The 14,059-nt window shown below is 39.6% G+C and overlaps 1 protein-coding gene across 3 annotated transcripts in view; it reads left to right on the top strand.

Moving 5' to 3' along the window:
* HLCS (holocarboxylase synthetase) overlaps positions 1-14,059 on the top strand; it is a 153,037-nt gene that overhangs the window by 19,001 nt on the left and 119,977 nt on the right. For all 3 annotated transcript variants that reach the window (XR_004982280.1, XM_036404865.1, XM_036404784.1), the window contains exon 5: positions 457-639. Coding sequence is in view for 2 of the 3 variants with exons in the window: in XM_036404865.1 (XP_036260758.1) it covers positions 457-639 (183 nt within the window). In the remaining variant the exon portion in view is untranslated. The remainder of the gene's footprint in view (positions 1-456; positions 640-14,059) is intronic.

Below are 14,059 nucleotides of genomic sequence, written 5' to 3'. Positions count from 1 at the left end.
GATGGAATTTCACTTTTGATGGAATTTCACTTTTGATGGAATTTCAGTTATAATGGAATTTCAATTTTGATGGAATTTCACTTTTGATGGGATTTCAGTTATAATGGAATTTCAATTTTGATGGAATTTCAGTTTTGATGGAATTTCAGTTATAATGGAATTTCAGTTATAATGGAATTTCAATTTTAATGGAATTTCAGTTATAATGCCATTTTAATTGTAATTGCAATTCTGTTCATGCACAAAATATTAAATGACCAATCTTGCTGTTGGTTCTGGCAGAGCTGAAAAGCAGAACATTAAATTTAAGTTGGTAAATACAAGTTTGATCGACTCCTTCAGAAAGAGTTTCTGAAGAAGGGAAGTTTTAGGTAGGTTTCAGAGGAAATTCTGGTGTCTTGATGGTTGTGATCCCTGAATTAGAAACTGATTTTCTTTTTTTCTATCTCCTGCCAGGCCCATTTGGAGCTGGACAGCAATTCCATGGATGTGCAGACTGAGGAGGATTTTAATTTGCTCAAAATGAGCAATTCCAAGAGATTTGAAGTTCTCAGGGAGATCCTGAGCTGCCTGGGGCTGAGCTGTGAATCCAGGGCAATCCCTGAGTTAACGCCCATTTATCTGCTCTCTCCTGATGAGGTAAGCTGGGATTTACCCTGCCAGGGAAATTCAGTGTCCTCTTCAAGCCTGGTGCTTTTGTTTGGAGAGTTTTCAGCAGGTATTTCAGGTAAGGGAAAAAAATTTCATCTTTAATCCATCAGGTTTGGTCCCTGCTAGAAGGAATTCTGAATTTCACCGCGGGGGAATTGTGCAGGGTTAATTTTATTATATTTCTGTGTTTCTGTTAAGAAATTTTTAATGCTGTACTTTTTGAAGGCTGTAGTGAGCTGCAGAAATAACTGCTTTAAAAGACAGGATTTATTTTTTTTTTAAATATAAAATCAAGATAAAAAATTAATCTCTTAATTAAATCAAGATAAAATTTCCAAATTTTAAATCAAGAGAGGAAATGGTGAGGAGCAGAGTGCAGTGAATGGGAAGGGGCTGATGGCACAGGGAAATCAGTCCCTGATTCCTGAGGCTGTTGTAATATTTCCTGGGAATATTTGAAATTCAGATGTCAGCTCTCGGTGCTGCTCTCCTCCATGTGGGACCCTGCTCTGAACAATTGTCAGGAATGTATAAAACGGGGATTTTCACTTGTTTTTCTTTAAAATACAGCTTCAAAATCTTGTGTGAATTGATTCTCTATTTGTGTGGCAACGTGGAAACAAAACTAAAACCCATTTAACCTTTTTGGTTGTGTTAGATGTGCTCCAGACACAAGCCTTGTTTATTGAACTCTTCCTATTTTTCTTCTCCTCTTTCACTGTTTTTTTTCATGATTGTTTCTGTCCAATGCCTTTGGACTTCTCAAACATGTTATAAATTAAAATTCAGTTAATTTCTATCCAAACTTGCCATCTAGTGGCATATTGCAGGGTTGCAGACCATCAAGTTATTTTAACTGTCTATCCTTTAGTTAAAGTTTATACCACAATTAGTGTTTAAAACTTAAATCATAAATTCTATTAATAAATTATTTTATTCCTAAATTTCATTAATTGTGGTTTCATGTGATTGTAATTGTTTTATTCACATATTTAATGGGAGTTTTGCTGTTTGTAGTCGTTGTTTTAATGTCTTTCCCTCTAGGCCTGATATAATTCCAGAATCTTGTGTAAAAGGAAATTGCAACAAGTTACAGTTCCTAATGAAGAGAGAGCACATAAAAATAAATAATGAATATCTTAGAGTTTAGCTTTCTCACAAATTATTTATTTTTCCCCATCCATCCATTATTTATTCTTCTCTTTAGGCCTCCTTCCTTTCCCAGAGAGCCAGGAGATACCAAAAATGTGAATTATTGGAGGAAATCCTTAATTTTATTGCCAGCAAGTGATTTTGGGATGGTTTTCTTAGACTTCCTTGTATTAAAAATACCACAATGAGTCAAATAATGATCAAGCAAACTCAAGGTCTTGCTAACAGATACAAAAATAATGAGAAATACTTTTATATTCCTGAGACTGGGCAGCTCAGGAATGATTCCTCATCCCCAAACTGGACTTTCCATTGTGTGGTTCCCCTCAGCTGCTCAGATTTTCTAATTAATTTTAGGAACCCCAAGCTCCTTTTGCTTATGAGGAAAAAATAATAATTGGGTTTGCTCTGCGTTTTTTACTCCATTAAGAGAAAATGAAGCTGAGGGTTTGGTTTTTTTTGGCTTGTTTTGGTTTGTTTTGGGTTGTTTTGGTTTGTTTTTTTGTTTTTTTTTGTTTTTTTTTTTTGGTGGTTTTTTTTTTTTGTTTTGTTTTTGTTTTTTGTTTTTTTTTTTTTTTTTGGATAATTTTAATTCAGCTTTAAGTGCTGGTTTGAGGAGTTCTTCAATTTACAGCAGAGCTGTAAATTCTGTGGGATTCCCTTGGTGCCTCTTCCATCTTTTATCAGAGCTTCCACCTGACCTGTTTCCTGCTACCTTTTGGGCATCAAATAGAATTCTAAACTTTATTCTGTGAGCAAATAGCTTCTCCTGCCTTTGCTGAAATTCCCAGAAAATCTGAGTTTTTCTGCATCGTTGTTGAGATGCTGTTAATAATCCCATCAAACCTATGCTGCTAATTGATATAAATGTGATTATTAAGAATTTAAGATGTTCCTCTCCACTCTGTGGGTCTTTGTGCCTTTTACATTGGAATTTGAAGCTCTTCCTGAGGGGTGGATTGGAATTTTTTTTTCTTTTCCTCCTCAGAATTCCCATTTTGGAGTTTTAATTTCCAATTCACGGACCTTAAAACCACAGTCTTGCTGCATGAATTAAAAAAAAGCCAACAAAACATGAGCAAACTGGAATTATTATATTTTAAATCCAGATGAAAGCTCTGCTGTCTGAATAATGGATGGTCCTATCCATCTTTAAGGATTTTAGATCTTAGCAGGGAGAATTCTGCTACAACAACAACAACTGAAGAGCAATTAGATGAAGAACAATTAGAATGCTGGTTAAAAGCTTAATTAAATCTACACAGCTTGATGCTGAATGTAATTTTAGAGGTCAGTATTGATAGCAAACCCCAGCATCTTTGTTTTTTCTGCTTCTCTTGCTGGGCTGCAGAACAAATGGAGAGGGAAATTCAGTGTTCTGTGGGGAGGGGAGCCCCAGTGTCTGGCACCCACATGTTCAGAGGCAGCTCCCAGCATAGAGATCTGATTTTTAATGCAGCTTCTCCCTTATACTCTCAAATATTTGCTCTTTCAGCCATCTCCAAGGATAATTTTTCAGACATAAATGGCAGGATTGTGTTTTATTGCAGGGAGTTTCAGAGTAGATTTCAAACCAAGGATTTGCTCCTTGAAGAATGAGATTTGTCCCAGTGGTGATTATTCCCATTAGGAATTGTTGCACCCTCACATTTGCTCATCTGAAAACTTGAGTAAAAACTCCTCAGGCTCAGAATTTTTTTTTGTGCATTTGAGTAATTCAGTAGCTGGAGCAGAATCAGCTCAGAGCAGATTTCCATGTCTTGGTTCTGGGGTGGCATAGTCTGCTTTTAAATTCCAGGTCCATTATGTCAGCCAAGAAAATGTGCAGTCACTTTATCCTGAATAAATCTTCCTTTGAGAGTGGGAAATTTGAACTCTCAGCTAACACTATAATGAACCCTGATTTCAGGGTACATTTGGAGACAATTGTTTCTGAAATATTTCCATGCATATTCATGGCTGTTGTAGGACTTGAGATCCAACTTCAGGGTTTGTTTTTAAATTTCCAGGGCTAAAATCAGGGGTAGTTACACTGAGACTCCAGAGTTTTTATTACTACCCAGGGTTTTGGTTTATAAGTGAACCAAAAATGTATAATCTACAAAATGGGAGATTTGCTTGTTTTCTCTTATCCTCAAAGCATCAGCATCATCCCTGCCTTACAGACAGTAGAACAAAAACCAAGAGCACTTTAAAATTATTTATTCCAGAAAGGAAATTTGCTCTTTTCTCTGGCTCAGAAGTAAAATAAGAGCTGACAAAAATCTTAAATGACCAACAGACAGTGAGGAACTGGAATAAATCACTGATAAATCATTTGTCTAACATGTTTTACTTTTTTTATGTGTATTATTTTAAATGAGCAAAAACTTTTGTATTGAAGGCTTTTCCCAGTTTATTTCTTGGCTAGAAATGAAAATACCTTTCAAGGCAAAGTAGTTTCAAGGGAAAAAAATAGATGAAGCAATGTAAATATATCTGTACCAATAAAAAGGGGTATTTGCTGAAGCACCTTGCTGGCTTTGGGGAATGGATTTAATGTATCTGTAAAACGTCACCTAAGGACCGATAGCTGTGCTAGCAATTAAAAACACTGAATTTAACTCCATGGATTTAGGGCTTTTTTCCATAATAAATGCAAAGGAATGTGTTGGGCTGCAAGGCTTTGAGTTGCCTGTGTGTGCAGGGAGGAGGGGGGTTTGCATTTGCTGGGTTTGTGTTTTTCCCTCTCCCCTCCTCAAATTCACTTTTGTTTCTTTACAACAAAACCCTGCAAACCCAGAAGGGCCACACAAATCATAAAGCAAACTTTTTTTCAGTGTTGGCATTCATGGGAAGTGTCAATGTCTGGATTCTAATCCTAATTCCTGCTGTTTGCTGCGGTTGGAGTGTGGTTCTGATGGGAATTCTTCTCCAGGAATATGGTTTTTGACAGTCTGTGCCTCACTGTTTTCCTCTTTTTGCTTCATTAGCACTCAGAATAATGAAATTATGTAGGGATTGTGTCCAAATTCAGCAGTTCAGAGCTGCTCTGCTCTGGTTTTTGTATCTCAGTGATGTCTCCTCTTGTACCCAAGTGAACAACATATGTAACACTTGTCCCATGGTGGAATAAATTCTGTGTATTTTAGCATCTTTTTATTCTTTCTCCCCAGTCTTCTATTACTCTGCACACTTTTATTAATGTAGTTTCCTCACAGAACTGTTGGTTCTTGGGTGAATTTTGCAAACTTTTGGGTTCCAGTTATTTGGTAGAGGTAAAAGCTTAAGTCAAGCTGAGTTTGTGAAGCAGATTTTGCAGCAGTCCTGATGCCTCAGGTTTTAGTTTTTTCTATTTTTCAGGTTCTGTGCTGCTTTAGTGTGTGGGTCTGGGTTCATATTCTGGGATGGTGAGCTCTGTGCACAGAGCAGGGAGACAAAACAATTCCTGCTCCAGCTGGGCACCAAGGACAAATGATCCAAATCTCAGCCCCAGAGCACAAACCCCGTGGGCTGGAGAGAGAAAAACAAGCAGGGTGGGACTGCAGGGGCTAAAGCTGCAATGGGACAATGAACTGCAAGATGCAAATGGAGCAGAACTGATCCCAGGGACAGACCCCGTGCCCGGCCGTGCATTTTGGGGCCATTTTGGTTCATCTTGGGTGCAGCCCTGGCTGGGCTCTGGTGCTGCCCAAGGTGCATCCATGGAGGAGATGCTTTGAATCAATCCCTGCTTTATTCTGTAGCTCTGCCCAGCCTCTGCTCTGGGCCAGCCTGCACAAGGCATCAGTCCAGGGCAGGATGATTTTCACAGGTACTTCTGTGCCAAGGCAGCCCTGGCATTGAAAAATGAGAGTCACAGAATTCCAGAATTATCAAGGCTGGAGGAGCCCTTCAGGATCACCCAGTGCCACCCCAGCGCCACCAGCATCACCCCAATCCCTGTCCCCAAGGCCACATCCAGACTCCTCTGGGACAATTCCAGGGACTCCAAACCTCCCTGGGCAGCTCAGCCCAAGGCCTGACCACTCTGCCAGGGAAACTTTCTTTGCCAATCTCCAACCTGAGCCTGCCCTGGTGCCATTTGAGGCCATTTCCTCTCATTATTTTCCCTGCCCCTCCTGTCAGGAGCTGTGCAGATCAATGAGGTGTCCCCTGAGCCTCCTTTGCTCCAGGCTGAGCCCCCTCAGCTCCCTCAAGAGTTCTCCAGCCCTGCCCAGCTCCGTTCCCTGCCCTGGACGCGCTCCAGCCCCTCAAGGCCCTGTTTGAGGTTTTCCTCTTCATGGCTCTCTTCAGATGCAAAGAACTTGCTTGGATCACTGAGGCACATTAAATTAACACCTTGCCTTGAAAAATTGTGTTGTTCTCAAACAAAAAAAAAACCCCTTTTGCCTTTGTCCAGGGAAGGAGAATGGAGCTGGGAAGGGGCTGGAAAACCTGTCCTGGGAGGAGCTGCTGAGGGAGCTGAGAAAGGGCTCAGCCTGGAGCAAAGGAGGCTCAGGGGGGACCTCAGTGCTCTGCACAGCTCCTGACAGGAGGGGCAGGGAAAATAATGAGAGGAAATGGCCTCAAATGGCACCAGGGCAGGCTCAGGTTGGAGACTGGGACAGAAAATTTCCCTGGCAGAGTGGTCAGGCCTTGGGCTGAGCTGCCCAGGGAGGTTTGGAGTCCCTGGAATTGTCCCAGAGCAGTCTGGATGTGGCCTTGGGGACAGGGATTGGGGTGATGCTGGTGGGGCTGGGGTGGCACTGCATGGTCCTGAGGTTTTCTTCCCACCTTGATAATTCCATGATATCAGGAGTAGCAACAGTGACTGTAGGTGGAAGGCATGGAGAAGATGATGAGGACTAATGGCAGAGTCACAGGAAAATTTTTCAAGAAAATTTTCTTGGCTCTTTGGTCAGAGGCAACTTTTGGAACCAACCCTATAGTGCAACATGGCTGTGAAACTATAAAAGGCTTTTTACTGATTTGTGAGACAAAAATTCAACTGGTCAATTGAGAGATTGTTTATTCTGGTGAGAAACAGGATTTGAGTGACAAATGAGCTTTGTTTGTGCTGCCTCCTGTAAATCTGGCTTTGAGGTGAAGGAGGGCAGGGCTGGGTGGGATCTTGGCAATGAGGAATTGTTCCCTGGCAGGGTGGGCAGGGCTGGGGTGGAATTCCAGCCCTGGATCCCTGGCAGTGCCCAAGGCCAGGTTGGACACTGGGGCTGGAGCAGCCTGGGGCAGTGGGAGGTGTCCCTGCCATGGCAGGGGTGGCACTGGGTGACCTTTAAGGTCCCTCCCAGCCCAATCCATTGTGGAATTCTCTAATTATTAGAAGGCTGGATTATCTCCTAATTTGTTCACTCTCAAAACATTCTTCAGCCTTTTTCCTGGAGCTGTTTTTAGGGGAACCCTTTAAGGGAGCCCTGGGGTGCTGCAGGTGTTCCCAGTGCAGTGCCCAGCCCTGAGCAGTGTCCCTGCCCAGCTGAGCCCCTTTAGTGCTGTCGTTCTGTTCACATCCCAGGAATTTCTGCTGCTCCAAAGCTGAGTGCAGCTGAGCCTTTCCCTCCATCTCCTGCAGCCAGGGCAAGGTGTTTGCCAGCAGGGGACACTTCTGAGCTGCATTTGAGGGAAAACCAGGGAAGGGATGGAAAGCATTTTATGCACAGTGTGTTGGAGATAGATTTGCATGAAAATATCTTTGCATGTTTGCAGCAACTGCCCCTGTATAATATTTCCTCAGTTTGAAAGCAGCCTTTGAAATTCCACAGGAATCGATGGCATGTAGTGTCAGGATACAGTAAAACATTTCCAATTAAGAAATCTTGATGGGAGGTGAAGGGAATTCCAAATGTGGAGCCAAGTAATTCCAGGTGGTGCTTAAAGATACCTTTTCCTTTTCTGCTGTTTATTTTCAGGGAATATTTGCCATGTATTTAGGGGAGAGGGGAAGGGAAATCTGGCAAACATTGCCTTTATTTTATACTTGTCTACTTCAGATTTTGTTTTCCTTCTTGCAGGATGGCAGCAAACATGCTGTTCCTGTTAAACAAGCATGAGGCACATTTGTAGGCACATAATAATGAGCAGCATTCTTCCTTTGCATTATGGTTTGTAAACAACTTTTGGGCCCTGGATTGATTCAATAAATGGTTTTGAGGATCATTTGGAAAATGCAGGAAGCTTTGAGGAGTGGAAGCAAGTATGCTGTTTATAGCAATCTCCATAAAAAGGGGCTTTATGCTGCTGTGAGAACTAAAAGTTAATGCCTTTTGTACCGAGTAGCATTTAATCTTTGTGTGGAGCTAACTCTGATGTGAAATTATGATGTGCTGGCATCTGCCCAAAGTGCCACTCATGGAGTTGGATTCTCTCATGTTTCAAGGCTGGCTTGGAGTCAGTGTGCATGATACTTCACAACCACTTTCTTCAGCAGGCATGTTCCTTCTGTACTGGAGAGAATGGAAAATTTCATTATCCCCCCAGAATGGCTTATGTAATATATATTTAAAACATTTGTGATCTCTGCCTGCTGCTGGCTTTTCACTCTTGAGATGACAGAGAGCAGCAGCAGGCCTGATCATTGCTTGGGTACAGGTTACTCAGCAGAGTGCTGAGGCTGACTTTTCTTAATTTCAGTTTGGTCTCAGAGTTTGGGATGGGGATTAAATTTCAAAAATCAAACGTGGTGGCAGATTGACCCAAATTCAGGTGTCCCATTCTGCCTTGCTGGGAGGGCTGTATTCAAGTGCCTGGGTGTGGATTTTGTTTCAGCACTCCTGGTAAAGCTTTTGGAGTCAGGGCTGCCCTGGAGCAGAGGGGGGATTTTGGAGAGCAGGAATCCCTGCCCTGTGACAAACACCCCGCATTTGGCACCGCTCTGACCTCACCGCTCAGGATCTGACAAAAGTGGAGGATTTCCAAACATAAAAAAAAAACCAAAAAAAACCACCCTCAAGATTCCCTGATGTCCATGGGGCCTGCAGCTAATTTATGGAAGTGAGACTGGGAAAATGAGAGCAGGCTTGGCATCAGCTGGAGCTGGCGAGATCCTCTCGAGTTACCATTGCTCAGAAATGACGCCTCCTTCCCACAATGGGAAATTGTTGTGGGGCTTGTCTGACACTTCCATCAGGGCTCCTTTTGTAGCTTCACTTCGAAGCACATTACGGCCAGAATGTGTGTTTAATTCATGTATCATTTAATTAAAGGGGCAAGTTGGATAAATACAGGGATAAATAAATGTATAGGACAAAGAGGAAATAGAATTCAATCGCTCTTCAAAAAAGAAAAAACTGCAAACTTTAGCTGCTTTTGGAACACTGCATTTGCAACACTCAGGTCTTCTGAATTTGTATTTTATTCCTTTGAAACACTGCACTTGCAATATTCAGGTTTTCTGAATTTGTATTTTATTCCTTTGAAATGCTGAACTTGCAGCATTCAGGTCTTCTGAATTTGTATTTGATTCCTTTGAAACACTGCATTTGCAGCATTCAGGTTTTCTGAATTTGTATTTTATTAATTTGAAACACTGCATTGGCAGCATTCAGGTCTTTGGAATTTGTATTTTATTCCTTTGAATAGAAACCTGCAATATTCAGGTTTTCTGAATTTGTATTTTATTCATTTAAAACACTGCATTGGCAACACTCAGGTCTTCTGAATTTGTATTTGATTCCTTTGAATAAAAACCTGCAATATTCAGGTTTTCTGAATTTGTATTTGATTCCTTTGAAACACTGCATTTGTAGCATTCAGGTCTTTGGAATTTGATTTTATTCCTTTGACAATCCAGTTGTGCAGTAATGTGCAGGAAAAAAAACCAACTTGTTCACAACACAGAATTTATTATTGAAATTTATCAAGCTGGATTTATTCTGGAGAATTAAGATGGGAGTTTATTTGGAGTTACTGATTTCTCAGAGTTTGTCACTGGGCAAAGACTCCAAAAAAATCCATTGTCAGCTGTGACTGGTGCAGCAGTTGGTGGGGAAGGGGCTGCCTCTTCGGGGATTTTTGGGTTCATCCTCTGACAGTTCATTTCCAGCCATGATTTCTGACATGTTGAGGAAAGCTGGAAATTCCAGGTGCAGGGGCAGTGGAATTTGGCATGTGCCTGTCTGCCTGACACGACGCAGTTCTGAGAGCGCAAAGCTGATTAAAGAGCAGCTGTTAGCTGAAATCACCACGTTTGCTGCAGCTCCCGCTCCGTTCTTTGGGGTTGCAGTGGGTGTTCCCAACCTGAGACCATGTCTGACTTTAATAAACCACTCAACTCGATTGGACAACAAAGGATTGACAGGAAAATCGAGGCAAGGAAAAAATAAATCAGAAGGAAAAAATAAATCAGAATAAATACATCTTGTGCTGGCTGTTTTCATGGTACTTGAATTTTTCTCCTCCCAGGAAAAGTTTCCTGCGTAAAGTATCAGGGCAGCCTGTGTTTTACAGTTAGATCATGCAGAGCTGTTCTTCACAGGATGAAGGGATTTAATTTCAGGAATTTCAGCTGGTCACAGTTTTATCTATGCCAGCATTTCCTAGAGGATCCACAGCAGGGATGAAGTTTGGTCCTGCACCTGTATAATTCCATAATTCTATATACAGTCTTGTGTATGTGTGTGGTAATATGTGTAAAATGATGAAATTACTTTAATCTCTGGATAATTTTATTGTATTAATAATCACATATAGGCCACCTCAAGTTTCAAAAATTATCTCCTTTCTTTACCCATTCCTTACTAAACACACAAGATAATGTGTTAATACGTTTAAAATGATGAAATTACTTTAATCTGTGGATAATTTTATTTTATTAATCACATTGGCCACCTCAAGTTTCAAAAATTATCTCCTTTCTTTACCCGTTCCTTACTAAACACAGAAGATAATGTGTTAATACATTTAAAATGATGAAATTATTTTAATCTGTGGATAATTTTATCGTGTTAATAATCACATTGGCCACCTCAAGTTTCAGAAATTATCTCCTTTCTTTAGCCATTCCTTACTAAGCACACATTTAAGATAATGTGTTAATACGTTTAAAATGATGAAATTATTTTAATCTCTGGATAATTTTATTGTGTTAATAATCACATTGGCCACCTCAAGTTTCAGAAATTATCTCCTTTCTTTAGCCATTCCTTACTAAACACACAAAACAATAAAAGTGAGTCAAGTGCCAGAGGCCCAGAGGAGACCAGAGAGCTGCAGCCCTGAGAAAAGCTGGGATGAGAGTTCTCCATGGAGTGTGTAAATCAGAGCATGCTCCTTGACTGATGAGGATAAGAACTTTTTTTTTTTTTTTTTTTGGAGAGGAAAAATGCAGGAGGAAGAGCTGGTGGATGTGGTTTGATAGCAGATGAAAAGGCAGAGGCTGTGTGGGAGGAGGAGAGAGGGGAAAGGGGCGACAGCTGAAGAGCAGAGGTAAGGAGTAAGGCTTGAACATGGAGAAAATAACTTTATTACTGCGTTTTCCAGCATTCCCTGCAGCTGCTGGTTGTTATGTACATCTCTCATCATTTTAGCTATAAAAATGGTGCTGCTTTGGGCTGATGGTTTCACTAAAATGTGGGACGAGGTTGGATTTTTACAGCTTGTTTTATTGAGAATCACTTTCCTGCTCCAGTGTGGGTTGTTTCTCATTTGTTTCTCAAGCCTGTACTAAATTGTGCTGCTGAATTTATCTAAGAAATGTTTCAAGAACTGCTTCAGGAAACAGTTCAAAATATACTTCTTAATTTGTAAAAGAAACCAATAAATATATAATTAAAATAATAGCAAAAGCCAGGCAATAGCAGGATCAGTATCGAGGAGATTTTAACATGGAAAATAATATTTTCTTCAGTTTGAGAGTGTTAATTGTAATAAATTTATGATTTTTGCATGTGGTGAGCACTTAAATTTGGAGTTTAGATCATTTAGAAACTGAAGTCTTTGGAAGTGGGGTCACAGATTGCTGAGTCTCAAAACATTTGCTGGACAAACAACCCACATGGAAATTTTTATTCAGCTTTTTTCCTTTGAATATAGATTTCCTTACAGAACTCAATGCCTTAACAGCTTCAGACAGAGAAACTAAATAAAAATAAAGCTGTTTTCATTTGCTGAGAGAAAGAAAGAAAGAGAGATTGTGGATATATATGGATATTAATTTGGATTACTGAACCATTCGCTTATGGCTCTTGTTTTAGTGATTGTTTTTTGATGTTTCACTTGGAACAAAGAAATAAATCACAATTTCTTTTGTAATACGGCATTCAACTGATGAGCAGGTCATACTAGAAGTACAAAAAATTGCATTGGTCTCATTATTAAAATAATTTCAAGGAAGAGCAGCATTCAGCTGGAGAAGGTGTCTCATGTTAAGAGCTGTGCCTGGATGTTCTTTGCTTATGGAATAAAGTCAAGTTTTAGGAACTAAAAAACATCTTTAAATCCTCAGGAGTTTTAAAAACTTATTTAGTGAGAGCATGTCTCTGTATTTCCATGGAGTCAGAATCGATGCAAATCAATTCCAGGAGGTATTGCTGAAATTCTTCTGCAAGATAAGGAACAATAATTTGTGCTTTGATGCCTGATTGTCAAGATCTAAATAAAAAATTGCATCTGGCATGTTTTGACTTTAGAACTTATTACATGAAGTGAGCAATTACCCCAGCATTTTTCTGGCCTGGAAGACATTTCTTCTTTCCAAGATGGAATTGTTGGGCTTAGGGCTCGTGAGGGTACCACAGCTCCCTGTCAGGAGCTTTTATCTGGTTATTTTCCATTTTTAAACTGTCTTTTAGGTGTTGGGATCTCAGTACAATTATTTGCTGATGGAAAAGCAAATACAATAGCTGACAACAAATGCTCATTCTTATTGTTTTGCTTCCTTGGAGAGAGGGGCACTTTCCCAAAGTTGCCATGAGCAGTGTGAGCTGCAAATTAAAATCAATATTTGAATTTCCAAGGTTTTTGTTAGAAATACCTGGAAACATTTTTAACTGCCTTTCTACCTTTAGAATATTTCTGTCATTATTTTAAATTTACATAGTTAGGAGCTTTTTGCAGTTACGGGAGGTTTTTCCTTATTTTCCTTTTTTTTTTCCTGTTTTAGCCTCTTTTTTCTTCCTGTTTTAGCCATATTGCTATCAATAACACATATTGATATTAGCAATAAATACTTTTGATATTAAAACACATGTGATAGGGTGTTGGATTTGGTGTTTCAGTCCAGTGGTATTTCTGAATATCCAGAAAAGATAAGGGTTTGCTTTTGCTATCTCTGCAGCACTTCTGGAGGTGGAAGTGGACTTTGTCCAAATATTTCCAAGCTTTTTTCTATCCTACACAATCCACTCTGTTTAATTAGCAGCCCAGGATAAGCAGGTTAGACATTTTTGAACTGCAATAAACTTTATTCTAATTATTGCTGCTCTTATTGCCCAATAGATAAAAAAATTCTCCATCTGTTCAAGGGCATTTTTTCCTCTTAGAAGCATTTGATGATTTGCTGCTATTTGATCATTTTGCTGGTAGAATTTAACTTTCACAACCACTGTCCCAATCCTCTTTTTTTTTTTTTTCATTCACTGGTTTGGCAAACTGAAAGCACATATCAAACTTTAAACTCAAAATTAAAAAATATTTTTTTTGCTCACAGTCTCCTGTTTCCCCAGCAATTATGTTCAAAAACTAAAAACCTGTCCTTATTTAACCAAGGATAAATTAATTAATCACTAAATATCCCATATTGATATAGATTTTGTCTGGTTTGAGTGCATTAGTTTGTGTGCAGCTATGCTGGAAGTGCATTTTAAACTCCTTTTTTTTTTGCATTTTAGTTCTGGTCAAAGTAATCCCTGAAACTTTTGCTTTGAGGACAATTCATTTTTAGAAGTTACCCATTCAGTTTGGGACTATTTATTATACTATAATGATTTTCTACAAAGTTGTATTTAATCAGTTCAAAGTTTATTTTTGGAGTGGATTTGTGGTAGAATTAAAAATTTTGGATCCTTTTGTGACAGTAAAAAGAAAAACAACCAAGGTCAGGACAGTCCTACAAAAGCAAGGACTGAAACAAAAACCCTTCTGAAGTGGAGAACCTGGACAGAACGAAATGAAGCAAATCCTTGCCTGGATTAATACAAAATTTTAGAGTGAAAAAAATCATCTTTTTCAGGTGGCAATTCAGATAATTCGCACAAACCAGAAGTGAGAGATGTTTGCAGGCACTGTGATTTAATTTGAGTCAATCCTGAGTTCTCTTTGGGCTGAGTTGCACTTTGGAGTAACT

The sequence above is a fragment of the Molothrus ater genome, chromosome 2, assembly GCF_012460135.2.
Source record: "Molothrus ater isolate BHLD 08-10-18 breed brown headed cowbird chromosome 2, BPBGC_Mater_1.1, whole genome shotgun sequence".
NCBI classification, from domain to species: Eukaryota; Metazoa; Chordata; class Aves; order Passeriformes; family Icteridae; genus Molothrus; species Molothrus ater.
The sequence above is the reverse complement of the archived record's forward strand: the minus strand, read 5'-3'. Positions and strand labels throughout refer to the sequence as shown.